Source organism: Thunnus thynnus, chromosome 14, assembly GCF_963924715.1.
Source record: "Thunnus thynnus chromosome 14, fThuThy2.1, whole genome shotgun sequence".
In the NCBI taxonomy this organism is placed as follows: Eukaryota; Metazoa; Chordata; class Actinopteri; order Scombriformes; family Scombridae; genus Thunnus; species Thunnus thynnus.
In genome coordinates this window covers 16,159,191-16,187,001 of record NC_089530.1, presented here as the reverse complement: position 1 = coordinate 16,187,001, position 27,811 = coordinate 16,159,191, and the positions used below count along the sequence as shown (strand labels likewise).

The 27,811-nt window shown below is 38.1% G+C and overlaps 2 protein-coding genes and 1 long non-coding RNA gene across 6 annotated transcripts; 2 read left to right on the top strand and 1 right to left on the bottom strand.

Moving 5' to 3' along the window:
- Positions 1-196: 196 nt before the first annotated feature.
- On the top strand, positions 197-10,488 carry hif1an (hypoxia inducible factor 1 subunit alpha inhibitor). The gene is made up of 8 exons (XM_067610215.1): positions 197-559; positions 5,064-5,314; positions 5,852-6,000; positions 6,202-6,347; positions 6,723-6,829; positions 7,666-7,729; positions 7,833-7,943; positions 8,254-10,488. The coding sequence occupies exons 1-8, from the start codon at positions 380-382 to the stop codon at positions 8,308-8,310; spliced, it is 1,065 nt and encodes a 354-aa protein (XP_067466316.1). The 5' UTR covers positions 197-379; the 3' UTR covers positions 8,311-10,488.
- cuedc2 (CUE domain containing 2) lies at positions 6,255-15,393 on the bottom strand. 3 transcript variants are annotated; one of them, XM_067610217.1, is made up of 9 exons: positions 15,253-15,393; positions 14,372-14,532; positions 14,131-14,274; positions 13,945-14,006; positions 13,684-13,817; positions 13,355-13,522; positions 13,172-13,236; positions 13,024-13,084; positions 6,255-12,920 (listed from the first exon to the last, which is right to left on the bottom strand). In XM_067610217.1, exons 2-9 carry the CDS (start codon positions 14,443-14,445, stop codon positions 12,774-12,776), a joined length of 855 nt encoding a protein of 284 aa, XP_067466318.1. In that variant the 5' UTR covers positions 14,446-14,532; positions 15,253-15,393; the 3' UTR covers positions 6,255-12,773. The 3 variants fall into 3 exon arrangements, with proteins under 3 accessions (XP_067466318.1, XP_067466317.1, XP_067466319.1); XM_067610216.1 differs by having other exon boundaries at positions 14,372-14,458; XM_067610218.1 differs by lacking the exon at positions 15,253-15,393 and adding an exon at positions 14,599-15,199 and having other exon boundaries at positions 14,372-14,458.
- On the top strand, positions 14,738-27,811 carry LOC137197090 (uncharacterized). Of its 2 annotated transcripts, XR_010931349.1 has the most exons (5): positions 14,738-14,823; positions 19,874-20,094; positions 21,665-21,768; positions 22,600-22,743; positions 26,026-27,811. It is a non-coding gene; the product is annotated as an uncharacterized lncRNA (long non-coding RNA). The 2 variants fall into 2 exon arrangements; XR_010931348.1 differs by lacking the exon at positions 26,026-27,811 and having other exon boundaries at positions 22,600-23,427.

Here is a 27,811-nt window from a genome sequence, read left to right as displayed (position 1 = left end):
AAAAGCAGGTACAATAGCTCTCTCTAGTGGTAAAGAAACTGTCTTACAACATGAGCAGGTGGCCATCCGGTGCACCCGGTGTCGCTGTCCGACATTCATTGCAGAAAAATGATGCCAAGTGTTTCCTTGACTGTATTAGTTAGTGTCGTCTGTCTTCTGGCTGTCAACACAGTGTGTAAACACCCACACGGAACAGACCCCGAGAGCAGGGCTGCAGGCGCCAGGACCGCGCAGATTTCCTTTATTAAATCAAGAACAGTGAATGGGAAAGCTTGTATAATATCACCGCTGCTGACTCTGTAGCAAAGGAGAGTAGTGTCCCGGAAGGAGAGCCTGGTTGTCTCGTCGTAAGGAGGACGGAGGCGGCTTCTCGACCACCATGGCTGCAGCGACTGTCGTGGAGGCTGATCGGGCGGCGAGCGAAGGCGGCGCCGCTTTCTCCGGCGTGCAGGCCCGCGGCTGGGATGAGTCTCAGCTCCGAAAATACTCCTTCACAACCAAGCCCATTCCCAGACTGTCTCACACGGATCCCAGAGCCGAGATGCTAATAAATAACGAGGTAAAGCTACTAGCTTGCAAAAACTTTTAACACTTCTTACTTGCCCACAGTTCACGGGACATCAGAGCTTTTCATATCAAGAGCATCTGCACCACAAGCTTTGATAACAGTTTGACTTTGGGCTGGGCAATATATCGATATTACATTGATATCGTGATATGAGACTAGATATCGTCTTACATTTTGGATAGATTTATATCATGATATGGCATAAGTGTTGTCTTTATCTGGTTTTAAAGGCTGCATTACAGTAAAGTGATGTAATTTTCTGAACTTATCAGACTGTTCTAGCTGCGCCATTATTTGTTTTTTATCAATTTAGTCATTATTTCCATTAAGGCTGAACAATTAATTTAAATATTATCAAAATCACAATATGGTCAAGTGCAATTATATCCAAATTGCAAGAGCTGCAATTTTTTGATAAAGGTAAAATGTGTCACAGCATATCATTATGAATAAAGCTCTGTGGTGCTACTGAGATGCTTCATATTCTCCAGATGTACGGAAAGGTGCTTGTTTGGTACAGATCCCAGCAAGAAATCACATCATCATCATTTGTATATGTTTTTTTTTAAGTGAAAATGAAATGGAAAAAAAAAATTGATATTTTAATCACAATATCTGTCAAAATGATGATTATTTATCAATACCAATGTTATCGCAATATTGATATTGAGGTATTTGGTCAAAAATATCATGATATTTGATTTTGTCCGTATCGCCCAGCCCTAGTTTGACTCAAGAAGCTGTAGTTATAAAGTCAAAAACAGCCATCAGTTGACATCTTATTATTACATGGGGAGAGGATTGAAAGTAAAAGTGAATATCACTTTGTTTTCGTGTATTTTCAGTGACATGTGTCATTATCTGCCATCTTTGGGAAATGCTTTCACAGATGTAACCCAACTTTTTTTAAAAAAAAGTGTGACAGTAAAGTATTGGTGGTTTTGGAGATAACAGCACAATAAAACTGCAAACACCCATTTGGATTCAAGTGCAAGGGTTATGGAGTCAGTACCGTCACATCAGGTGGTTTTGCTTTTAAAGGTCATTGCTTACTCAGAAATGCATCATGCAAGAGAGGGAGTCAAAACTGTAGAGGGAGCAGTCTGCAGAAATGTTTCTACTGTGTGTGATTTAATGTGGACCTCCCATCTGAGATAAATGTGTAAACAGATGTCTCATTCATTGGTGGAACATCTGTATGTCTAATAGCCTCCTGTCTTGGATGATATATTTACATTTCTGATATTATACATACTATATTTTTCTTTGAAAGGAGTGAACTTGTTCCTGTAAAAAACTTGTTTGACCTCCCTAAACAGACATACAAGAGGAATAAATGCGAAATTGCATTTTTTTTCCACTTCAGAAGACAAATCTTATTCCATCTCTCATTATTCTTATTCAGTGTTGATGTCAAAAGTAGCTTTTTCAAGGAAAATTGTGAACCTGTTCAACATAGCAAAGAGTTATTATGCACATGGTTGCCATAGAAGTAAATGACTGTGTGTTGTTATTTGTTATCATGCCTATTTCAATGGAAATAACAGCCAACTCACCACACCCTAAAAGGTTCAAAGTAAGTCTTATCTCACAAGAGTTTGTAATATGTGCAGTTTAAAAAAAAAACCCAAAAACTTTCCGCTGGGCCTCGGATATGACAGCCCTGATACATTTGGTTTTCTCAGGATATGTTTGGATACCACAAAAAGCTTAGATATGACATGATTAATGTAACCAAAACAAACACGAGTCAAACATGATGTCTTCATGGAGCTGTGATGGTAAGCTGATGATAAAACGATATATCAATTGATAGCTTTACAAGTATCTTTGTGCATTTTCTGGTTAGGAGAAACATCTGCTTATTGCATTTCACAGAGGACAGGATGGGTTGCCTACAAGTGCTGCACAGACCCGTTTCATCAACAAGAAAATGAACAGACATAGTTTGTGTCTTGACAAAGGAACCGATTCTCTTGAATAATGCTTTACTGATGTTACTGATTATATAAAACAAAATAGAAACATGCACTTTAAGGTTCATTTAAGTGTGTCTCACCCAGATACAGACCAAAAAGATGTGTTAAGATAGCACATTAGATTCTTGAGTTGCAGAACTGAGTCTTTCTCTTTATTAAATCTATTTGTTCTTTATTATTGTATACAGAAAGAGAAATGTGTCATCTCTGATACTTCTCAAAATTGAGTTCCCTGATCCTGGTCCACTCATCTTATGGTGATTAAACTGATCTATGATGATTCAGTGAATGATTTACAAAAATAGCACTACAACAATCTAGTGAAACTAACTTGTGTGCAACAAATGTGGCGCCATCGGACATTTTTGCAAACTTTTGAATGGGCAGATTGTTTCAAATACACAAAATTGTTATTATCTTCAGATACAGTGAACTAGTGCTGATGTGACTGAATTTGATTGAATGTAGTTTTATAACACTGAGGAAAAAAAGTTAACACTGAGATTGCTAATTTGCACTAAAATGTCTGAGAAATCATGATGGTTGAGTTCTTAAAGTCTGATTCCAAGAAGTCATGAAGCTGATGAGATAAACTGCTGTGTGAGCTGGAATATGCAGAAAAAATGATTATTGATACTATTGATTGTATGATTTATAATGGTATAAAATGGAGATTAGTATTACTAATAACTCATCACACTGGAGCAGCTAGAAATAGAGAATGTTTGACATCTTTGCTTGAAGAATGAATCAAATAGTTAAGCAATTATCAAAAAAATAATCAGTTTACAGATTAATTGACTAATTTTTTTCAGCTCTAAAATAGGTTATGATGGGCAACCAAATCAGTCAGAGGTAAAGGAATAATAAGTTTGTTGTAGTGTACAATTCTAATGTTTTCCTGGTGGCTCTGATATTATTGAGGAACATAATAGTGAAAGATAAACACCTATTCATTTATGCTTCATGTGTCCTTTCATGCACTGCACTGGGCTTGCGTGGTTTGCACTATTGTAAATTATAATTTAAAATAGGATACAAGTTAACGTTGTCTGTTCAGGATCCAGAAATCGTTTACATCAGTGGTTCTCAAACTTTTTCATGTCAAGGACCCTTGAACTGACATAAATTAGATGACCCAGGGTCCCATCTGAGAGGATTTTTGCTTTCAGATGTTTTATTACAGAAAATGTAAGCCACTCATGACCAAAATAGTCATACATTATCATTTTTGGATGGAATTATAGTGAAAATAAATGATTCCCCTTTTTGCTGAAGATCCCTTAGAGCCCTCTCAAGGACCCCTGGAAGTCCCCGGACACCACTTTTGGAACCACTGGTTTACGTGACTCTGATAGCTACATTAATAAATTAACACATTCATGCTTTACCCTACACAAAAGTCACCTATATTTGCTCACATTTGGTCAGTCGTCTTCCAGTTTTTCATTTGACCTTAAAACCTGCATTCAGCTGTCTTCTTCGTATCTTTTACTGAATTCAGGCAAACGGCCAGTGACAGGCGCGCGCGCCCGAGATGAGTGTAAAAGAGAAGCGTTGACCAAATATGGCGCGCCCATACTGTCGCTGTGTTAGACACGTTAGAAGCGCTGAACCCCGGGGATTCAAGTCCCAGGGTGCTTGTAAGTCGTATCAAGGCAGAACCAAGATGTTAAAACACATTTTTTATGATTTAAAATGTCGCACAAAGCCGAGTTTATAATCAGTACTAAACGCAAGCGCAGAGCATCGCGCGTGTGTGAGGGACATTTCTGTTTGCTGGCACCTGCAGAGAAACAGAAAGACACATAAGCAGCAACTTTAACACAGGAAAGTTCCAACATTTCAACACATTAAAGTTAGTCGAAGGCGTTGGGGGTTTTTCCCCCTCCAGCATCATTTAACTCCTCCCGTCCTCAGGCAAAAGTGAAACCGATCCGGTGCAGAGGCAACGCGGGAGCGCGCTCACCGGTCTACGTTCAGTTAGTCACGTAGCCCTCGCAGCTCAGTGTGTCCGATACAGCCTCCACAGCCACACACTGCACTGTGGATGTATACTGCGCGGGTGTGTGTTGGGACTCATGTTCCTCTTTGTTCAAAAAAGGGTTATTCATGCCAGAAATATAAATACCAGTGGTTTCAGTAAACACCACCACATAACCGAGAGAATACTTCTGCAGCATCTGTGCAAGTTATTTACCTAGAAACAACAAAATGACAGTATAAAAGATGTTTTATCTCTCTATGAAGCACAGTAACAGGAACAGATGCATGAATAAAACAATTAACTGCAGTTTTATGCAACTACAAAAACAAAACAACCCACTTTAAAATGAGTAAGGACAACATGTGATATCGCCCTTTTAGTAGTTTTACAGTGATTGTTCCTTAGAGCATTATTCTGTGGAGAGGTCTTACTTGTTTTTGCAAGTTTATAGGCTAATTCACTTGAGATGAACAATATAAATGTTTTTTTTCATATTATTGTATTGAAATGTCCTTTTATCTGTTTTCAGGAACCGGTGGTTTTAACAGACACAAACCTGGTCTATCCGGCTCTCAAATGGGACATTGCGTACCTGCAAGAGAACATTGGAAACGGGGACTTCTCTGTCTACATCGCAGAAAACCACAAATTCCTCTACTACGATGAGAAAAAAATGTCCAACTTTGAGAACTTTGTCCCCAAGTCACAGCGAATGGAAATGAAATTCCATGAATTTGTCGAAAAAATGCATAAAACGGAGGAAATGGGAGGGGAGGAGAGGTAAGATTTATTATATGAGGACAATTTAGCTTGACTTCTGCACCACCACAGGACTATGACGTAAGCCTTGTTTATATTAATCATGCTTCGGCTAACGCCGAACAAGATGTGACTGTGCTGCAGGTGTGCCTGACAGTGATGAGTGTTTTTCTTCTCATGAAATGTAATGCAGTACAGGAAAGTGGAGCGAATGACTAAGCAGTTACACAGGAGAATCAGGGGAGAAGCTTATTCCTGTGACCTGCCTTAGCCTGGCCGCACACACACACACACACACACACACACACACACACACACACACACACAGGCAGATCACTTATTAAAGTGAACATGCTGTTTGACTCACTGACATTCACAGTGGCTGTTATCTACATAGATTTACACTGTCTACTTCCCTCAATGTCATATTGTTCTTGTGGTTAAAGGAGATGAAGTTTGTTCAAATAAAAACCTTATGTCCTGCTGACACATTTCTTTCACTTTGCTGCATTATGACTTGTGTAAACAAAATATCTCATACATCTTGCATTTCTTAAGGGTATATTTGCAGCAGACCCTGAATGACACCGTAGGAAAGAAGATTGTTGTTGACTTCCTTGGTTTCAACTGGAACTGGATCAACAAACAGCAAGCCAAGAGGAACTGGGGACAGCTGACATCCAACCTGCTGCTCATAGGCATGGAGGGTAAGGGTTTTGTGGACAGTTGTTGCTCACTGCATGTACTTTTTGCAGTGTCACAGTTTCTAAATGTAGGATGATATCGCTCCAAGGCTAGCCTGTGTTTCAACTCATATCTTTCATTATAAATACTTTTGCCTCTTTTTTTCCTACAGTTGCGCTCAAAGTTTTTCGCACATCACATTTTCTTTTTGTCTCTCACCGTAGGGAATGTGACGCCAGCACATTACGACGAGCAGCAGAACTTTTTTGCGCAGATCAAAGGCCACAAGAGATGCATCCTTTTCCCCCCAGACCAGTTTGAGTGTCTCTATCCATACCCTGTACATCACCCCTGTGACAGGCAGAGTCAAGTAAGTTACAGATATTTAAAAACTCACTTGATCTGCTCAGTTCAGTTGCCTTTATTTATAGCAGTGGAGATAATTAACAGTAAAGGTCTCAGAAACAGGAAATCCCCTCAAAGACATAACACAATGCTCTCAACACAGTAAAGAAAGCTTTTACAAATATATTAATTTATTAAGATAAAGACAAAGTTCACATTTTTTTATATTAACCTAAAGTCAGCTTTTGTGTTTTCTCTGTATTAAGTAGCACACAAGGATGTTTTAAAGCAAATGTCAGAAAAACAAAGTGAGGGGGAATGAAATGTCTTTTATGAATACAAATGAATACGATACAGTAATGTTATTGTTTTATAATGAATGCGTATGTTTTATTTATAGGTTGATTTTGACAACCCTGACTATGAGAAGTTTCCCAATTTTAAAAATGTTGTTGGCTATGAGACTGTTGTGGGCCCAGGAGATGTGCTCTACATCCCGATGTATTGGTAAGAAGTACATCTGTATGGCTTGTCTGTTTATTTACTTCTGCTGGTTTATCCCCTTAGGCACTGAGCTCTCGGATGCACCGCCAGCAGATATATTTTCGTGCTCTTTGCATGCCAGTATTCTGTTCTTTGATATATCTGCTAAACATGCTGTTTGAAAATTACTAAGCTGTGTCTGCATGACTTGCCCAGAATCAGTAGACAGTTGCTGTCAAAAGTAACTTTATGATGCATTTGTGATTGTTAGTAACAAAGCTGACTTGTCAGAGAATGAAACCACAGTGGTGTTAGTTCATTCAAATATAGTGTTAGTTCATTTAAATGTGGTGTTAGTTCATTTAAATTTAGTGTCAGGTCATTTAAATTTAAAAGTAAATAGCAACTAAATTTACTGGTGTGTTGATCTAAAGTAGTTTACTGATGGTCTCCAACTTCTATGAGAAGAGGAGGTACATTATATGTCTTTTTGGGTAATATTGCAGTTATCAAGCAGAGATCCACAGAGGCTCAAGGATTAAGCAAAGTTAGACTGTGAGCTGTCACTGCTCCCAGGCCAGGTGGCATTCATGCTTGGGACTTTCGTTATGAATCTGTGTGTAACCGAGTTACTATACTGCCTCTTTCTCACACAGTAGATGTCTGAGATGAATCTATTTGCTGCTTATCACACTATTTGTCAGTAGTTTCTCCAACAATCTCCTGCTTGCACTTATGATGTTGACATTAAATAATAATAGGCAGGTTGATGGCAAGAAGAACTGCATAAAATTGCTCTTTGACAGTCAGCAAGAGTTGGATGAATTTAATTACGTGTATTTTTCTTCTTCTTTCTTCAGGTGGCATCACATTGAATCACTGTTGAACGGTGGAGTGACAATCACTGTAAACTTCTGGTACAAAGTACGCACTTTTGAGTCACTAGAATTTTATTTATCATAACCTTTTGCCATCACGTGTTTGCACTTTTTCCACAATCCCTCACCAGTTTGACTCATCCATCTAGGGCGCCCCCACACCCAAGAGGATAGAATACCCGCTCCGAGCTCATCAGAAGGTGGCCATCATGAGAAATATTGAGAAGATGCTGGGAGAAGCACTCGGAGACCCACATGAAGTAAAAGCACTTGTTTTCATGTCCTCCTCACAATGCGGACTCTTTCCTTTCATTAGTGTACTGATGGCATAAGTCGCACATGAATGTCAGACTGCCAGTTTCTAGAACATCAAATGAGATCCACATTTAGGTCACTCGCTGCATAAAATCCCAGGGGCATGCTGACCCTTCCAGCAACCCACTTACTGTGAATATTTATGGCTTACCTGATTTCAGTACAAAGAAAAGATATATGCAGCTTTGAAGAATGAGTAAAACAATGTAATGTCCGACATTCCTAAGCTAGAATCCTTTTTTTTTTTCTCTGCAGGTTGGACCTCTACTGAAAACGATGATCAAGGGGCGATATGACCAGGATCTCAGTTAGAGCCCCCCCCTTAGAACTATTCACTAGACTGCTTCAGAAACTGTACGCGTGTGAAAGTGAGACTGCTACTTGTGTGATACGCATTCAGTCAGCGGAGCGAATCACTGCATGGCAATAAGTGGCCATCTTGAAACCATCCTGCTTCAGCCGTCTCCGAGTGCCATCGTCATTGCAAACACAACAATCACAGAAGAAACATTTGACTAACGTCACAATAACGTCGTGGGAATTTTCCCCTACTTGAAAAGGTCTGTTTTCTTTTGTCTTTTGAAGAGAAGGCCTAATGTGGCTTAAGTCCAGATATATATATTTGTGTGAATCAGTGTTCGCTCAACATTCTCATAATTCAAGCTGATGGTATTTGGGTTTGCGTCAGTAAAAGTTGTATGAGACCGCAGGTACCTTGGAAGCAACCTCAATTTTTAGACCACTAATGGATGGGTCAAGGGGTATTAGTGTGTGTGTGTGTGTGTGTGTGTATAGATATATATATGTATGTATACACACACACACACAGTTGAATACTGGTCATTTACATGTAATAACACAGTCGTAGCTTGATTACTAAATGTGGAATGACCACACTGTTCTCCATCTTTGTCACAAAGACAGCTTTACAACTGATTTGGTTACCTCTAAAGATGACAGGTCTTTTAAGTGTTTTCAGAATATTTGTAATCTACATTATCTCTACTAATAATGCAGTTTTGGGGGGAGTGATCAGCAAGTATTTTCTGTTTCAAAAAAACAGTATAGCCAGAGTAATAAAACAGACGTACAATCATGAAAAACTGATGAAATATGATCCAAAATATGTGTGGGTGTAAAAGTTGGGCTCATATATTCAACTCAAGGAATATGTGACTGCTTGCAGCTAAATTATTTTAGCTGAGTGATTGCGTTGTTTTATTTATGCTCTTGCGTGTTTGATTTGTATTTCAAGGACTTTATTGGATGTGTTATTCTGCATACCAGTGATAAGTGAGGGAGCCCTGAAAATAAATTACATACTGCAATTTTCATTGCAAATACACTTAACTTTAAGAATGAAAAGAAAATACTGTAGGTTACTGGTATGAAATGGCAAAACTTCTCAGAGCATTTAAAGGTTATTTTTTCTTGGAAATATGATGGTTAAATTGTTATGAGTGGTTTAGGTGAACTGCATTAGTAGTAGATTTATGCTAAAATGGTATTAACTGAGTGAATTAGCAGGAGCAATCTACTGCAATGTTGCATATGTATCAGCCATTGCAGGGCAACATAATGTACCATGTAATGGTCGGGTTTGAAGTTGCATGTTAAGCTTTATATTGCTAGCTGGTTCATGCACTATACTGCTACAATACAATTATTCAACATGCTGCATTAGATGCAGTGGAACTGAGCTACAATTAAGCTGCAATGTGTATAAAGGTCTAATTCCAGTTGAAAACATGCAATTGCTCCTTCGATTATAGTGTAGGTCAACAATCCTCAGAAATGCACTTATTTCTACTTTCATGCAGCCATATTTTGAAGACTGTAAAGTGAGAGAGAGAACTTGAAAGATGGTCGTTGCTGTGCAAGTTTTAAGCGCTTTCTTGGACTGTTGTAAAAAATGCATATCAAACAAAAGGAAAGGATATGTGCCAAACCAACATACAAAACAGTAGATGGGTATCTCCATATTCAGAGAGCATTATTTGCCTGTCAAATTAGATGAGTCAGTTAAGTGTTTAACCATAAACTAGAAATATCTAAGCACTTAATTCACCAGGTATATACAGGTTCTCAAGAGTTATGTTCTGTCTGTTAAGGTTCAGCATTTAAATTGCTCATGTGCATATCTGTCTATTACAATGTACACAACAATGGATCAGTGCTACTTCCTCTGTATACATAATTTACCTGATGTAAGACGTTTCATCTCTCTCTCTATTGCTAGATTAACCTTGTTTACTATATGTGCCTTGCTTAACAATAGCATCGCACTAAATGTTGCAAGAAGTTGATTTTTCAAATTTATTTTACGGTCAAAATGTTTTCACTCTGGCATTAAACAGCTTTAAAGGTGAGACTGACAAGGGTTTATAGAGATAGAGGCATGTTTTCACTGATGGATGCCTGTTTTTTGTTTTGAATATAGAGTATGTGCTCTCCTTGTTTCTCTCATTAAAGTTTGTTTGCAAAGTTTTACGCTGCTGAGTTCTGAATGACTGCTGAAAGATGTGATTATGTCTCATGTACCTAACTTTAAAATATCCTACTTTGATACTTTTCTAGCAGTATCTTATATAACACAGCTGAATAAATCAAAGGAAATGCTGTGAATGGTAGTCTACAAAAATTAGTATTTATTTACTATAAATTGTGCGTCAGCGTTTTCTCAAAGCGAGGGGTTAAAACTCAGTTGTGACTGAACAGCTTCAGTAAATTCATTCCATGCTCTACAGTAACGCCATCATAATAATTAAAGACAACATTGCTGCTGATAATGATCAGTAACAACACATCTTTTCAACACTACTGTTACACCTATACTCAGGAAAATTATATTATACCACCAATCAAACACATTTGCTTATAATTTGCCTCGAATGGTTGCAGAAATGAACACAAATAAACAACAGTATAACAAAAACCCTGACTGATCCATTTATCCTAATGTACTATTAACAAGATTAAAATGAGAATCCAATCATAATCCAAAAATTCTACAACCAACAGTCACAAGTGAAGCAAAATTCACAAAACACAAATGAGATTAAAGGAGCTGTGATAGAGGACCACTTCAGTAGCATGAGGTAAACAGACCCTGAAAGCACACAACAGTCCTCTTCACGATAAACACATGATCCGAGATGTTCCAAATCTAAACATTTATATCAAAAATAAAGACAATGCTGTTTGAACTTCGAAATCAAGTCCTCCAGCAGTATGTTATCATTTAAGGGGGAGTCACCGTCCTCCATTATGCCAATAATTTACAGTGCTGTAATAGTTTGTACATGCCTTGAGAATTGAATTTGTTTTGCTAGAAAATTAATTACTAGTTATTTGATAGTTTACGTTTGATACGTTTTCCATTACAGTTGAGTAATAAAATCCTTTTTTTTAAGGTTTGTAAAAATGAGTGCACCCCTTGTTGAATCTGAGGTTAGTTGTGTCACTGACAAATATTTAACATTTGCTCTTATGCTGCTCATGTCTCAGTCATAGCAACAGGTTGTCAAATCTCACTTTTGGATGGCTTTGGGCCAAGGTCATCATGTTTAAAAATTTTTTGTGTATTTTTCAGTTTTTTGTTTTAGAAATTTGAACAAAATAATTTCTTATAGTGTAAAACATTGCATATTATAGCACAACTTTCCTTCATTTGCCCTGTCTAAGCAGGTCTGCAATGATACAAAAAACGATCAGGACTACGCCCTTCCTCTCGTGGATTCCAAGCTAGCAGCCAATTTACTTGTCATGAGGACTAACCAACGCTGTACTCGACTACTTTGAATACAAACCTGCTTCATTAAAGACATAACTGGATAATTCTACTAGGTAAAACCCAGAAACCCCTGAAATCTGGAACATGGACTGATAAAAAAAAAAAAATCAGTTCAGTAAAGTTATCCAGATACAGCAACTGAGTAAACCTGCCTCCTAACATTCAGTACGGTACATACTAGTCTCATCTTTGTGAGAAAACACTACTAGAAACATGATTTTTGTAGCACAACCAGGAGAGGCCACATCTTAAACTCTTAGTGAGGACTGATGTGCGCATCCACTGTACAAATGTTCATAAATTATCATTATCTCTCAGACAAACCAGTTTTGTTTAAAAAACATTTTGCAGCTCAACAAATTGTCCAAAAACACAAGGCTTGAACAAACATTTTCACAGCACTGCATTCCCGCGAGATGTAAAAATAAACCTTTCTAAATGACTGGCATCGATGATTGAACACGTACATATACAAAAAGCAGTTGAGACCTGTAATGTCCAGAGGAAAGTCTAAAGCACCACTAGAACTTATTTACAAAAATGAAAATAGATTCATCCCTACAACATCCTCTCATAAATATGAATCTACACTGTAAGTTAAGAATATACAAAAAAAAAAAAAAAGAAAATTAAAAAGGTAAAAAAAAAAAGACTGTCAGTGCAACATCAGACCTGCTGAGATGGCAAAAAGTAGATGCTGTTACACAAACACAAGTTACAACATTCCCACCAAAATATCACACAAAATTCCAAAAGCTCCACAAGAAATCAAACAGAGAAATAACTGAAACACTGTCAACAAATGTTTTAACCAAGGCAGATAACGGTAACATTTTTTTTTAAAAATAAGCCACTGACACACTAACAAATACCTTCTTCTAGCTGGGAAATACCTAACAAATTCAGGCTAAATCAACTTAATACATTAAAAATAACGTAAACAATATTGTCAGTAGCTGCTCTTATAGTGGTGTGCTTGTCATCAATGGAATCTGTACTTTCGTGCAGGCTTGAGGTTAACGTACGTCTTCTTCATGTCCTCTGTCTCGTTTGTCTTCACAAGCTGATATCGCTCTCCTTTTGTGGTGACCACCTGATTGCTGTGGTACCGAACCAGCTTCTTTGGAGCCTGCAGAAATTACGCCAGAATGCATGAAACAAATTTGATAAGCTATATTTGTGAACGTGGTGATAAGCTACATTGAGAATATGGCCTATGAACAGGGACTTACATCTTTTGGGGCGACAGGCCGGTGTGTTTTTTTATCATCTTCCCTGTCAACCAACATGTACCTATGGAGATGATCCACAATCATGAACAAGGCCGCTAAGAAGTGACGTCAATTCTGCTCTTTTCAGGATAACAGCATTCTTACTTACTTCTCAAGGATGCTCTCTTTAAGTTTCTGGTCTGCCTGTGAGGAAATGTTCTTCCCATGGTTTACCTGAGGAAACAGAATAGACTTGTCATTTCCAGGTGGCAACATTCGACATCAAATCAGACTGCTAACATACACAAAGACAGAGACAGTGGCAGTGTTTCTGTGTATTGAAGAGACTCACATTAAGAGGAGTGGGGCTGAGTTGGACATCACCCTCTATAATAAGGCGCACAGCTTCCTCCATGTCTCCTTTGGCAATAGACAGGGCACTGCGGGCCTCGGACAGACTACACTTGGGAAACATCTCCAGCAGGTGCTGCTCCTGGGCCTCCCACTCAGACACTGACACCTGGAAAAATACACATTTATATTGCTTAATGTTTTAGACTACTGCAAAAAATATCAACAGCAGGACACATGGGTACCACATATAATCATAGCAATTCAAAACTTTAAATGCATCAAGAAAAGAAAAGGAAATGATACACCGATATGTGCTTAGATGATTACCTTGGCAGTGGCGCCCTCTGTCTGTGTTTTAAGGCACTGCGTTTCTCTCCCTGGTGGAGGTGCACTGGGCAGGCTGGTGAGTTTCAGTGAAATCTCATCTGTCCTTTCTTTAGGCACACTGTTTTCTTCTTCAGCTAAAAAGAAAAACAAATCAACATCAACACACTGTAGTTTAACTGTTAGGCTAATGTTATCTTTGGCAACATTATGAAAATGAGAAACCGACTTGGAAGAGGTAAGAAATAATATTAGAAACACTACCTGAGGTCCGAGCTGTGGCTAGTTTTGAAGCCAGGTTGAACATCATTTCACATACTTTGACACTGTGAAATGAAAAAAAAAACTCCTTAGTAAAAACAACAAATGCCAGCATAACGCAGTTGTCTAGTCTTGTTATCACTAACACGGCACATTTAGAATAGAAATAATGTATGACTGTCTGCTTACCTGTCAATTTCAGCAAAGCCAGGTATGTATGCTTCCAGCATCTCTGCAAAGACCTCCACATCAAAGTTCTCTTCAACGCTCTGCTGGGAGCCAAGGTCCTCCAGGACCCCAGTGATGTAAGACAGAAGAACATCATCCAGCGTGCTGCATTGAATTGTAAGAAAGAGGTTAAGTAAAACTGATTAAACAAGTGCTTTATGTAAGGATGCACACAAAAAACTGGGGTGTTTTTTTTTTTTACCTGAGATCTGCATCAGGAATATAAGTCTGAATAAATTCGTGCAGCGCACTGTGGATGATTTTGTGGAGGTCCATTGCGTTCTCCTATCTGTGCAGCAGATGACATACAGAGTTGACAGCAGATGGTCAAGTCAGTTATGATGAGCAGCAGCGACTGCAAACCTCAAATAACACAACAGAACAGTTGTTATGCATTTACCAAATATGGCACAGCGTGGGCAGACTTACATGAAGAGGTTACAAAAGCATTTCTTACGAAAGCTCAGTTGTGAAAGCTTGCTGGCACTGCAGTAGTGGTCAGATTGACTATTTTTATGTACGACCTCACACTGCATGAATTTCTCACTCTGTCCGTAAACTTATTATTCGTCCAAACAAAAAAACTGACCTGAATGCAACAATAACAAACATTAAAAACATCGAGGAAGCCACTAAACGTCTACATTATACAAAGTAAGTTAACTGACATTAACGTTTACCTTACTCTAATGTGAAACAATATAAAAGGCTTGCTAACGTTAGCATTTCAGCTGACCACTCGGACAGCAGTTACCAGCCAGCGGTTGATGTTAGCGTTAATTATCAACGCCATAGAAAAAAGCTATCATAAGCTAAACCATTCACCACAGGACAGTCGTGTTATCATCTATAGTTAGCTTATTGTTCTGCTCACTGTCAAGATTTTATCAGCGTCCATTCATCAACAAGGTCAACATTCATCCTCTAGGAGAAATAACGGAAGGCTGTTAGCTAACTAGCTAAGTGTTGTTTTGTTAGCTAACAACAACTGCTAGCTAACGGCTAGCGCGTAACACCAAACAAACCTCAATTGTTTTTTTGTTTTTTTTTACATCGGAGCGACCCTAAATGGAGCACACTTACTGTGACACAAACTATGGGGACATGAAGATGAAAGTTTTCCCCAAATGTATTAGGGGGAGGCTGGTCAGTGCAGTGGTTACAGGCTTTCTGTCCGTGCTGCTCGTTAACCCGCACGATTCAAAACATGGTCACGTCATTTCCTTTGATTGTAAACAGCTGCAGCTCTTCTACTCCAAATATGTTTGAATGTAATTAATTTATTTTAGATTTCATTCATTATTTCTCTCCTTTTCATAAGTGCTAACTTTCTTTTAATCCATTATTGTATATGGGCACAAAGACAATCCAATATCAGTTCAAGACTGCGATGAGGCATAGAAACACTAAATGGATCAAAATATCATCATCATCATCAACAACAACAATGAAAATATTACAATAATAATAATAATACATAATCTTTTTAAGCGGTTCATGTATTTACCCTGTTCCCTGTTCTTTGTTTTACCCTGATTTTTTTTTTTTAGAACTAGACAAGTTATTAAACATATATTAAAAAGACAGATAAATCTGATTGACAAGAGCCGTGACAATTAGGGTTAGGGTTTTCTATTGAACGGATTATCAAAGGTTTACACCACCCTCTCAACCCGATTGAAAATTCCTTACGATTGGGCCAGTCTCTTCTGATTGAGGTGGTTACATTGAGGTGGCATTTTTATTCTGATTGGGCTATTATTCTGATTATTAGTGGGATGTTAGAGTAAACATTGCCACTGTTCACACTGGCAAACTTGACTGTCTTTCCACCTATAATTGTCAGTCTTTACAGTTTGAGTACTTGGTATGGAAGTTAGTATGCAAACAGACTCTTTTGTCGTGGAATTGCTGCTAAAACATTGGACACAAACACAGAAATACAAGCACAGACACTGGTTGATCTGAAGATTAATGAAATTATTATTGATCAATAAGGAGACAGAACTCACACAAAGCCAATCATTCCTCTGTCTCACTATACAAAGCCAAACTGACCTTTTTATATTCTTTAGAGACAAAGAAATGATCATTGATTGGTCAAATCATACAAATTTATCGATTACAGCCAATGGCAACAACAGCCACGAAATACATTTACATGCACATGTATGTTAACTAAGAGCCACATCACCTAAAGACACAAATCAAGGAAGAGCCCCAAGTCATATGTGGCCTCCGACCCCTTAACATGTCCTGTTTACTCCAAGACACAGAATGGTACCTTATTTGGGCCTAAGCCAGGATGGAAAGAGAGGAGTGGGCCTCCTAAGGCACACTCCTTCTCTCAGGAACATGCAAACATTATCAAGGGAGAAAAATGATGATTATCCTTGCACATCTCTGCACATTAAATTGATAAGACAGTCCTTTGGTCTTTACCTTTACAGTCTCAGTGGACTTAACTCTTTTCAGTGCAGCACAGTGCATGTGTCAACCCGTCCCTTGTCTTCATGACAATATATACCAAAATAAATGAAAAGGAGGGAATGACATCATTACACAAATACTTTGAATAAAAAGGGGAAGAGGACAAAGTGCTGAGAGCTATTCCAACGCAGCCTTTTTATGGTTAACCATATAATATCTGCATTTGAATAACTTAAATTAGAATTTGGACAAATGTTTCTTTTATCTTATCATCAACATTTCATATTTGATATGCTATCCCACACATGCAGCCCACAATGGATTCATTAAGGGGAAGTCTGCATCAACCACACACACAATCTAATCTGTGGCGTTCAAAAATGGTTCAAGGTCATATTAACTCTCTTAAAAATGTGAAATCTTTCGCAGGTGCTCCAGCTGTTATAAAACATTTTGTCAATGGGAGATCACATTTTATTTTTTTCCTCACATCCTAAAGAAAACATAGGTTAGTAGCAATTAATTAGCTAACGTGTGGTTAAGACTTTCTGCTCAATAAATGTGAGGCTTTCTGTTACCCATCTTTGGCTCCTGACTCAGCGTCGGTCTAACCTACATTAGGCCAGTAAATAGTCTACTCTCACTTGGACATTATCTTATATCTTTTGCTGGATCCATACATAGTTGATGATCAAGGTGTTATCTGAGGCAGCATCAATGATGTCATCAGATCCTGCTCTCAGTTACCTCCGCCTGTGTTGGTATTATAGCAGATATGTACCTGTAAATCATTAATGCCCATTCAATTGTTTCCTCACTCTCCTGGCGGTATCTCTTGCCGGCTGTAGTATTTCATCGGGAAATATGGTACACGCTACTGATAAAACAAGCAAGAACAATTCTCAACTTGGCTGAACTCTGTTTCAACTCTGAGCTCATGGCTAGACAGGTGGGCTGAGGTGGCGGGGGAGAGCGTGTAAAACCTACAGCAAAGGAGAGCATCTAGTTTTTCTCAGTGTATCAATGGCTGACACTGGGCGGAACACACTAAAAAATACATGCGCATACTCAGGGCTTCAATACAGTATATAGTTATATAGTTATTTTATGGTCACATTTATACATAAAAGTATACAATCTCAAGCTTCAGGCAACATTTACTTACACTTTTATATAAGTGAAATCTTCACCGTAGTGTCATGTCACATTTAGCCCTGAACAAAAACAAATGATCTTAAAGCCACCCTGGAGCTCAAACTATATTTTCCTTATAGAGAAATGAATAATAAATGCATAAATGTAAATATTAACTCATGCTGACAGACCTACTAGAGCTGAATCAAAACATATTCTGACACAAGGTGGCAGCATTGAGTTATTAGTGACAACAGAGACTTATCTATCCAGTTTCTGGAGAGATGGTTTCCTCTTGAAAGGTGCAAGTAAAAACAAAACAACAAAACAGATTCATCGCTAATATCAGATTAACGGAAATGAAATGCTCTTATTGTCATTTTAAAAATAGGCCTAATTATTTTATGATATACATCAACCCAAAAACACAAAAGTTTGGAGTAGAGTTCATCAGTACAGAAGCAACATTAGTGCGCTCAAATATGGTTGTTTAAGTCTTACATTTTTCTGATATGCCTTCATAAGCAAGAGCTTCTCAGTTTTGTGCATGTTTGGGCTGAGCAGTTGGTGTAAGAGTGTGTGCTTGTGTGTCAGTGAGAGAAAGGAGAGAGAGAGATGCATGTTGTGCTGGCTGTGCTGAAGCATCCTCAGCCAGTCCTGCACTTATCCAATCAGTAATTCCAACTAAATTTCTGCATAATTAGACAAGAAAAGCGAGGAAATATCAGATTATATTTCACAAAGATGAACATAGAACAAATATCATATCAGCATCAATTTGAAGAGCCCTAATATTTAATGATAAATGTTTACATATATATAATATATTTGTCTTTGAGTTAATATTGCTGCACACCTCCTTAAACAGTTTTACATGAGAATAAAATATCCTGAAAAACATACAAACATATTGTTGTATAATAACACATAGTACACACACACACAACACAAACATTTCAAATCCATGTGTACAGATCTCTCTAATAGTAACAATGAAGATATTGCATTACACCTCTCGCCTCAATCACCCTTATTATTTAAAATTTCCATAGTAGGAGACATAAACAAGTTGAATATTTAAGTTTAAAGGAAACACATTCTTAGTTGCAGTCATTGTTTTGTGCATGTGTGTGAAAAATAGATATTTAAATATATTTGCACATTTTCTTCTATAAACTGTATTTAATACAAGTTTGAAATAAACACAAGAGCAATACTCTCAAAGCAACAAACACTCCTGTTAATTATTTGAGGCTATTCCACAAATGTCTAAGAGGTTTTGTATTCAAAAACGGAAGAAATAATTTTTAAAACTCTTTAACTCATATATTACATTTTGCTGTAAGTGGAGGACAAACCTTAATATGTGCTAACACATTTCTGTTCCTATATGGCTGGGTATAATCAAGCATGTCATACAACAATGTCGAGCCAGGGCACATAATGTGGATATTGTACTGGTGGCACAGATTTCCATTTTCATTCAGACAATGGGGACTGGGGGTTGGCTGGGGGGATGTCTGTGCAAAAAAAAAAAAAAAAAATTTTACAATTCTCATCAGAGTCACCAAAACACTGCCAAATTAATTACCCTTTACCCAACTTTTTGACAATAATGCTCAGAGCTGTCTGTCGGAGCAGTATTATTCTATTAACGTTTGATTTGCAGTTCAGGCAGAGTGACTTCATATTTAGATTTTATTGTATTTTCTTATTGAATGTGTAGCATTGCATCCACAATAGAATGGCAAAGAATTATTTGATATTTTCAGTTGAATCACCTGTGCAGCAGAGATCGGATCAGCACATTATTTGGAGAGAGAATTTGTTAAAATTTTTAAACACTTAATGTATCTGTTCCAAAGCATCACAAAAGGTGCATTTACAGAGTGAATTCAAGCACAGTGCAGTTTAATTAATTGAAACTTTTACAATCTAACCTTCACAATCATAATCCATCTTTAATCAACTCTAAGACTTACTGATAATTTCACCTCTCTCTACTTGGTTTTGAAGGTGATTTAAAGTGGTATTGTGTAGATTTTACAAAAGTAAACTGTTAATAATGCTTGTGAAATCAAAGGTGGCATATGTCATTAATACATTTTTTTTTACCTTTGCACTTTTTTTCTTTATCAAGAGCTGCAGGTTGGTGACTTGAAGGGACTTGGAGCATGAGCGTGAGATTAGCTGGCTTGTTGTCCGAGGGCGAGGCTGACCTGATCCAGATCCGGGCCACCTGTGTGGGCTAGCCTGCCCTCCCGTCTGCCTCCCGTCCTGTCTCCAGGAAGTGGTCACCAGGCAGCTCTTTGCCACTTTTTTTTTTTTTTCTCCCCTTCAGCCTCCTCAACCGGCCTCAGGGTACGCAAGATTGAAGGTCTATACAGTACATGTAGACCATGAAGCTTGCAAAATATTTGGATTTCATATCTAAATCAAACTGAGCAATAATTTTATTTAATAAAGAAAAACTGACACGACCTCAGAGATGCATATACAGTAGATATATTTTCAGTAAATTACTTTATAAAGTCAAATAATTAAAATGTTAGATGCTTTTTTGCAGCAGTAAAGTTTTGTTAGGCATATCTAGAACAGACGGGTATATTAAGTAGGGCAATTCAGTATACAACTAGCTTAGGTTCATCTCAGTAAATGGGTTGGTCTGTCTTGTCTTGGTCTGTGTGTCTCTGTTTAGCAGTCGATAGGTTAACCTGCCCATGGCATCCATCTTGTGTGGCCCCCCTCGCATTACCATTGATCTGAGGGAAATAAAGAGCACACGTGTTATTATATACAGCCCAGAAAAACGCCCTCTCATAGTGATGGAGTGAACAGGCCAAATGTATGAAATATTGCCCCTCTGACACATTCTGTCTTCCTGTCAATAGTGCAGCCTTTGCCCACAACCTGGATCAATAGGGACTTATCTTTTCATGATAACACATAACGATGTTGTCTGTTGTCTTTTTCTGATATTGAAGTTCTAATTCTATCCCTCCGCCTTTTTTTAAATCATCCATACTGATATGATTTCGAAATGTCTAACAATAACAATTTCTCATTTTCCTTGTTTTTTTTTCTCCTAAAGAAATAAAATAAGCGTGGACCCGCTAGTCTGAGATGTGCCAGTTACAAATTTACATGTTGGTTTTCTGGACATTTCTCTGAAGCTTTTGGGGGTCTCTCATGTGTGAGACTGCTCAGCGGAGAGAAGACACCCCTCTGTAGAAACATCTGTTGTGGAAATGGCTGTCAGACTGCCTTTTGTGGGCTCCGTCTCTTCTTTGCACAGAGATTGTCATTTGTTTTGATCATTTATGAGGGTGAAAGAATAATGATAAAAAATCTGGAGGATGTACCCATGCAGTTGAGCAGTCTACAGTTTGGCCGTGTGTGTGTGTGTTTTTTTTTTTTAATAGAAAGGAACATTTCTCTCAGATTTAGTAGCATAGTGGCCTGCACATTGAGGCATGTCATGTAACTATGTTATTTAATATAAAAGTAAACTATAATGTGCTGTGAGTGATATGACAAAGTCAAGTTTTTAGGAAGATTTTTTGCAGTTAACCATTTCAGTAAGCATACATTCCCTGTCTGTAACTGTTATAGACAAGCTGCTTAAAGATGATAACCTAAAATGGTAATTATTCATGATGTTGTGATTGTTATCACATGTGGAGGAAGTCACTGTCTCATATTGTTTAGAATGATTTCATTGTGGGAAATGCAATTTGCATCAAGAATGAAATACCTACTGTACTCCTTCATCCTGGCAGGTTTATACAAATACAATACAAAGTCACTCACACCAAATGCTGTAAATAAGTACAATACCACACATAAGAGCTGATCAGGACAAAACGTTGCTGTCTTGGTCCTTGAAATTTATTGTCAACAAATGACAACACAAGCTTTGTGTGTTTTTCAGGGCCCAGGGTGCGGTGACGCCACCGTTCTCCACCTACGCAGGAAGTGTTTTCAGAGCACCTGTCCAGTAGTGCCACAAGGCACATCACCTCTGTGTACACCCAGGTCAGCTGCCATTTATCTTAGTCAAGTAGCTCTTTCAGCTAACTCCTTTTCACCACTGAACGGTATTGTCCGGTCAAAACACAAGAGGGAGCATGCATACAACCATCCCGACTGAGAGTATTTCAAAATGACTTGTTTGATTACCTACAGTCAAGTTTCAAATAGTTGTTCAAATGTACGGGTACTTCAGGTCACAGGTCACAGATCAGGGTTTAAGGTGTCACAGAGAACTGAAATGATTTTGACAAAGGAATTTGTCAGTTGAATAATATTGAGGGCTCTTGAAGTGACTAGAAAAAAATGTGTTATATAACATTGTTAAAAAATAAAAAACTGTCCCAAGAGTCTGTTCTGAGCTGTACTGAAGCACAGCATCAATATTCGATCATGTTACGTTAGCGTTGATGCAAGACATTTTCTCACATTTTGTGTTAACACACTGACTTTAGAGTTATGTCAATGATATGTCTGAGTGTAGGTAGAAGTTTCAGTTTTGATTTCTGTACATAAAGTACACATGTATATAAAGTAAAAGCAGACAAAACAATAACAAAATATGCTTTTTTTTGTAAAATATATTTAATTTTTTCTAACACAATAGAGCAAATTCTCTGTAAGAGAACAGAAACATTGTGCAAGAGACATGATTTAAAAGGTGTAAAAGACATCTACATTTAAATGATCCATAACAGCAAGATCCCCGCATGAATTAATGGGATGCCTGTTTGTGATTCGATGATTTTCCTGCTGAACAGGTGAGTGTTTCAGCAGAGTGACACCTCATAAACTAGCTGATAACCTGTTCCTTGTGTCTTCTTATCTGTCTTCCAGACAATCCCTGGTCCCTGAGCACGCTGTCGTTTCCCCTCGGGCCCATTATCAGATCCCCTCTGTAGGCTCCCAGCAGCTGCAGTTATTGTGGAAGACTCTACTTTTATAGCCCCATGATGTCTGTGACAACACTAGCTTTTATGAGTGAGTACATGTTGTTTTGTGGTCGTTGGGATGGTAGTTTCCTCTTTTTTTTTAGTTTTGACTGAGAGGCCTTGATATTTTTTTTCTTTTTTTCTTCATCAAATAAAATCTAATAAAAAATCCTTATTCCATTTTTTAAAACTAACTACATACATTAAATGAACAGTTGCTTGGAGACAACTGAAGAAATATAATAATTTCAGCTCTCTAGCCAGTTTTAAAGACTTTAAAAATGAGCCAGTATCTAATAATGGTGTTTACACAAAATCAGAAAAGTGTGAATAATAAAATAAACATAACATAACAAAACAAAAAAGGACAAGGCTGAGAAAATCCTATTGTAGAATTTAATGCTGAATTTAATGTTGAGGTTATTTTCAAATATGATATCATTAATCATCTTTTTCCACTGATGTTTCAGCACTGATCGGCCCCCTCGCACTATCTGTGGGAAACGCGTTATCTCCCTCTGCCATTCATGTACACATTTATTGGATTCCAAGTCTCTGGGATCAATCTTTTGGCCACCAGAGGAGCATAACTAATGGCAACATTAGAATGGCTTTGTGAGAGGGACTGGCCGGATGCGGGTTAACCAAGCAGGAAATAATCTTGGATTTTATATCCTGCATGAATGGCCATAGGATATGCTGAGAATAAATTAATCCCCCCCAAAATTTTAGCAGTGAGGTTATCTTTTGAATGAAACAGTTTCAGCGGGGCGGGCGGTTTGTTTGGCTGAATTTTTTCTTGAGAGGGGGTGTTGCTCCCTGCATGCACACATGTGGAATTTCTTGGCAGATAATGACCGTCATCTTAATGCTCTGCCAGGGTCAGACTATCTATTCTGTCTCTGACCGCAGGTCTAGACGGCCTTCCTCTGGAAAGCCTTTTTTTCCCCTTCCTCTTAAAGACCCACTTCTATTTTCCTGTTGTGCCCAAACAAGGATTTTATAAAACGGGTGACATCGCCACACAAGCTGTCTGCCGAATCCCCATTAATTAAAGTGACGTTTAAAGCCTTCCTCAGACACTAATAAACCCCCTCTCCATTAAGATCCTCCTAATTACTGTGTGCAAAGGAAAGGGGGACACACACAGACAGACAGTGTGGAGGTAAGCCTGCTGGCATTTGGCCCCATAAGCTGAGCGCCACACAAAAGAAAATGTCCCCTGGGTTACCCATCCTACCAGAGAGATTCCTTTTATTTTTTTTTTCAACCTCGCTCCCCCTCTCCTGTTTTCTTCTTTATGAATGAAAGTATATGACATATGGGGCTGAGAGTGTCCATTCATAGAGCTGGTGGAATGTGTGAATACGGGCTTTGAATGAGGCATGAATCACAGCCACCTTATTAGTCACTAAACAGTCTTTTGACATTACCATTGTTTAAATGTGCAGGGTGGAAGTGAGAGTGCTGTCATCTATAAACACCCGTTCACTCAGGTGAAGCTGATTAGAAAAGATAGATATTCAGTGTAAACGGAGAGATGACGGGATGTTCTCAGAAAGCAATATCGAGCATTTTTCCTGCGATATCAGTGGACTAATTAAAAGACACAACAAGGAATGTTTATTTTATAAAAGGCTTCAGTTGCCACGTTGAATGATAGCTCCGTGTTAGTCTCATATGACTTTATAATGGCTGAAATTGATGTGGACAAGAGACTCTCATATCGTTGCACGTCACACACTGAGCCACAAGCACAGAGTGTGTGGACAGTTGCTACAGGTTCGGTGGCAGAGGCCTGCCCAGAAAGGTTAAACATGTTTGGTTCATGTCCTGGTCTGCAGATTAATGACATTAACGAAGTTTCCATTAGTTGTGCAACTGGGGGAGACATGGGCGTCCATGCGGAAAGCCACATGACCAAAGCAGAGATAAGAGAAAATGAAATACGTCTTCGCGGAGACAGGAGGGGCCAGGAAGTGCCACTCCAAATTAGCCGAAGGCCCAGTTTGTTGTTACTTCATTAACCCAACAGCCCCGGGAAAAATAAAAAAGCGGGGTCACAACCTTTAGCAACGGGGAGACCTGAAATTTGTAAAGAGAGGCTCCTTCAAACTTTAGCTAGATGCAAACTATTGACACAATACAGACAAGTGTTTATGAGGGATTGTTGCCATTTAAGGAAAAAGACAGTCAATCTCACCATAAGTTTTAGCGTTTTACCTTAAACAGTTCTTTTAGGATAGTACTCAATTTTAGATGAATCCAGTTCTATTTGCTGCAATGTCATATGTAGACCATGAAAAAAAACACCACGTTGCTGTTTTTTAATGATCCTGCAGGGTAATTATCAACATGTATTCCGTTTTACATGCTTTTGTAAACTTTGTTTACTTGCGACATTTAATGCAACACCATCCAACATTGTTGAATAGTGATTAGTGTCCTGACAGGTTGCTGGAAAAGAAGATATTTTTTACTTTCAAAAAACTGATATGTTAAAAATGTAAATACTATAATATAAAGTTAATAGCCTATTTTGAAGGTATTGATAGTCAGTGGTTCAGTTAGTTTTCCTTTAAATTACATAAAATAATCAATTAAAGTTTGTGAGTAAAACTAAAAGTGACTTTGGCTATTTGGTTTGGGCTGTAAAAGTTCATACAGTCAATCACTGGTCATTGGTCAGCAAACCAGCTTTTAGTGCATGAATCACACAAAAACACTCTCTTGGAAAGAGAAACCTTACACAATATTACATTAACTATCCAACACCGGACAATAAGATCTGTATTATAAATTCATGATCAGCTGCTCTACATATGAGAATAAAACAGAATATTACTGAATCATAAATAGTAGATAATGTACATTGTGCTCTGTTTGTTCCTCTCTAACATTTGGTGGTGTCCTTCAAAAGAGAGCCGGGTTGTATAATGCCGTCCTTGTTGTTGTAACGCGAGCTGAGCAGTGGCTCTTTATTTGCAGGCAGTGACTTTATTAGAGTCTATGGTTACAGACCCTTGGAAGGAGGGCTATTGTATTCTCACCCCTTCTCTGGCAAACATACCTCTGCTGCTCTCCTCCTTTGTACACTCTTCATAACAAACAGGTCTGATGAATTCTGCACAGTGTGGGTAGAAATCTGAAGTTATTGGTAATACTTTGAGTTATTATTTGATTGATTAAAAGGAGGTGGAGTTTGTCAGCTAAAATTTTGGCCTTACACATGAGCATTCGTCGCCATAGATCTATATTCTATGTTTATTTCTTAAAAAGTCACCTTAATTCTTCCTGCTCTTTCTGTCTTTTCCCTCTCATACACACACAGGTACACACATATATACCTACTCAGCAACATGGATCAGGAGCAGCTGACTTGGCTAGAAACTCTGTGGCACAGGTAGACAGAAGCAGGGTCCAGCGAGTGTCTACTGAGGCTGTAGACACATCTGCCTGCTTGATTTCGCCTGGTAACTGAGCATGTAGTATTTACTTCTCGGCTGAAATGCAATCAGGGGCTGCTAGCTGGCAAGGAAGCAATGAGCCTGCGATTAGGTGCAGGGTTTTTTTCCCCCCTCAAGAAGTAAGGTAGAGTTTGAGTTGAAGAAATAAAATGGAAAAAAAATGTATTACAATAGTTTGGCAACTCTCTGAAACTCCAGGTGGATTTTTAAAGGTAAAATTATATTAATTAAGCTATTAAAAAAGTATTTAGTTATTTTCAATATTTTAAACTGATTATTTCTAACATTTGATATTAAAGCATTAAAGTTCTAGCTTCAACTAAAAAGACGCCTACCTTATGCATCATGATTCTGTGTTTTAAATGCATCATTATGAGCTGTTTCACTGCTGACGACCAGAGCCTTGTGAATTCCTGATGATAAACGTGATTGTGACACTGCTGAGGCTCCTACGGTAGAGTGCTCCCCTGCGCACGTATAAACATTTTACATCCTCGAGACAAGAGTCACCTCTCTAATCTGTCTGAAGAAGTGTGTGGAGAGGCCCTTTATCCCACCCTGCTTTAACCGGTTGCTCACAGAAGAGCCATTTACCTCCACTAATGGGGGAATGAGTCTTTCACTGGGGCCCTGTTTGCCTTTTAGCACACTGAAAGAAACTTCGCCAGAGAGGAGACATTAAGAAAACCAGTTAACCTGGAGCGGTCTGTCTGGGAATGGATGGAGCTCCTTGGTGCCTTTTCAAGAGGTTTCTCTTCACAGAAACTATAGAAGTGTTAGATCAGCACTTTTCTCAGTAGCTCTGATGAAGACACAGTGGTTAAACAAATAGGCCTAAGTGGTTAGCCTTTTAGTCGTTGTTTATCCAGTTTGAAGGCTTTATGAAAATGTTGCTGCTGTAATAAATGAACCACTCAACATTCATTATACACTGTATCATTTCTGTTTATTACTATATGCCCTTTAACTCATATCCCAAGGTCTTATCATTGTAGCCTAGAAATTTTGTAAAAGTCAAGTACTGCAGTAACACATGACAGATTTTTTAACAAGCTTAAGAATCTACAGTGACAGTGAGGCTAATGTCAGCATACAAACACGTTCACAATGATAATGCTAACATGCTGATGTTAAACCGGTATTGAAATTTGGAGAGATTGCTTCTTAAGATGGAGGTATGAGGAGATGCACTTTAAGCCCAAGAGGGTTAAAGTCATATTTGATTTTAAATCAATAAATGTTTTTTTTTTGGAAACAATTGTAAATTCTGTTCACAGATGGATGACTTGACTTTAAGGTACAGATGAACTTTGTAATTGCTTGGTACTATTCATAAATGTTAAAAAATGGAAATGATGTAAATAGGCTGTGCCTTGAAATACAAGTTTAAATACAGAATTTAATTTCCTGAATTGGAAGATGAACATTTAACTTTTTTATTGATTGATGGCTTGAGATGAAAATATACATTTTCTGGATTATATTGTGTAAAGATTGGATGTTCCGGTTTAATGGCATAAATATTTTTCTTAGGATTATTCACAATTTTGGATTTTGTAATTCTAGAGAATCAAATGATTTTGATGTTTTATATTTTATTTATTGGTCACATGATGAATCTGTGAAATAAATGGAACACCAAGCACCAGA

What these genes read in the sequence shown, in the direction of transcription:
- hif1an (XM_067610215.1), top strand. Translation starts at nt 380, where the DNA reads ATGGCTGCAGCGACTGTCGTGGAGGCTGATCGGGCGGCGAGCGAAGGC. An exon ending in GAAATGGGAGGGGAGGAGAG is followed by an intron (nt 5,315 to 5,851) that starts GTAAGATTTATT and finishes GCATTTCTTAAG; the next exon opens with GGTATATTTGCAGCAGACCC. An exon ending in CTCTACATCCCGATGTATTG is followed by an intron (nt 6,830 to 7,665) that starts GTAAGAAGTACA and finishes TTCTTTCTTCAG; the next exon opens with GTGGCATCACATTGAATCAC.
- cuedc2 (XM_067610217.1), bottom strand. Translation starts at nt 14,445, where the DNA reads ATGGACCTCCACAAAATCATCCACAGTGCGCTGCACGAATTTATTCAG. An exon ending in CAGAGGGCGCCACTGCCAAG is followed by an intron (nt 13,523 to 13,683) that starts GTAATCATCTAA and finishes GTATTTTTCCAG; the next exon opens with GTGTCAGTGTCTGAGTGGGA. An exon ending in TCAGCCCCACTCCTCTTAAT is followed by an intron (nt 13,237 to 13,354) that starts GTGAGTCTCTTC and finishes CTGTTTCCTCAG; the next exon opens with GTAAACCATGGGAAGAACAT.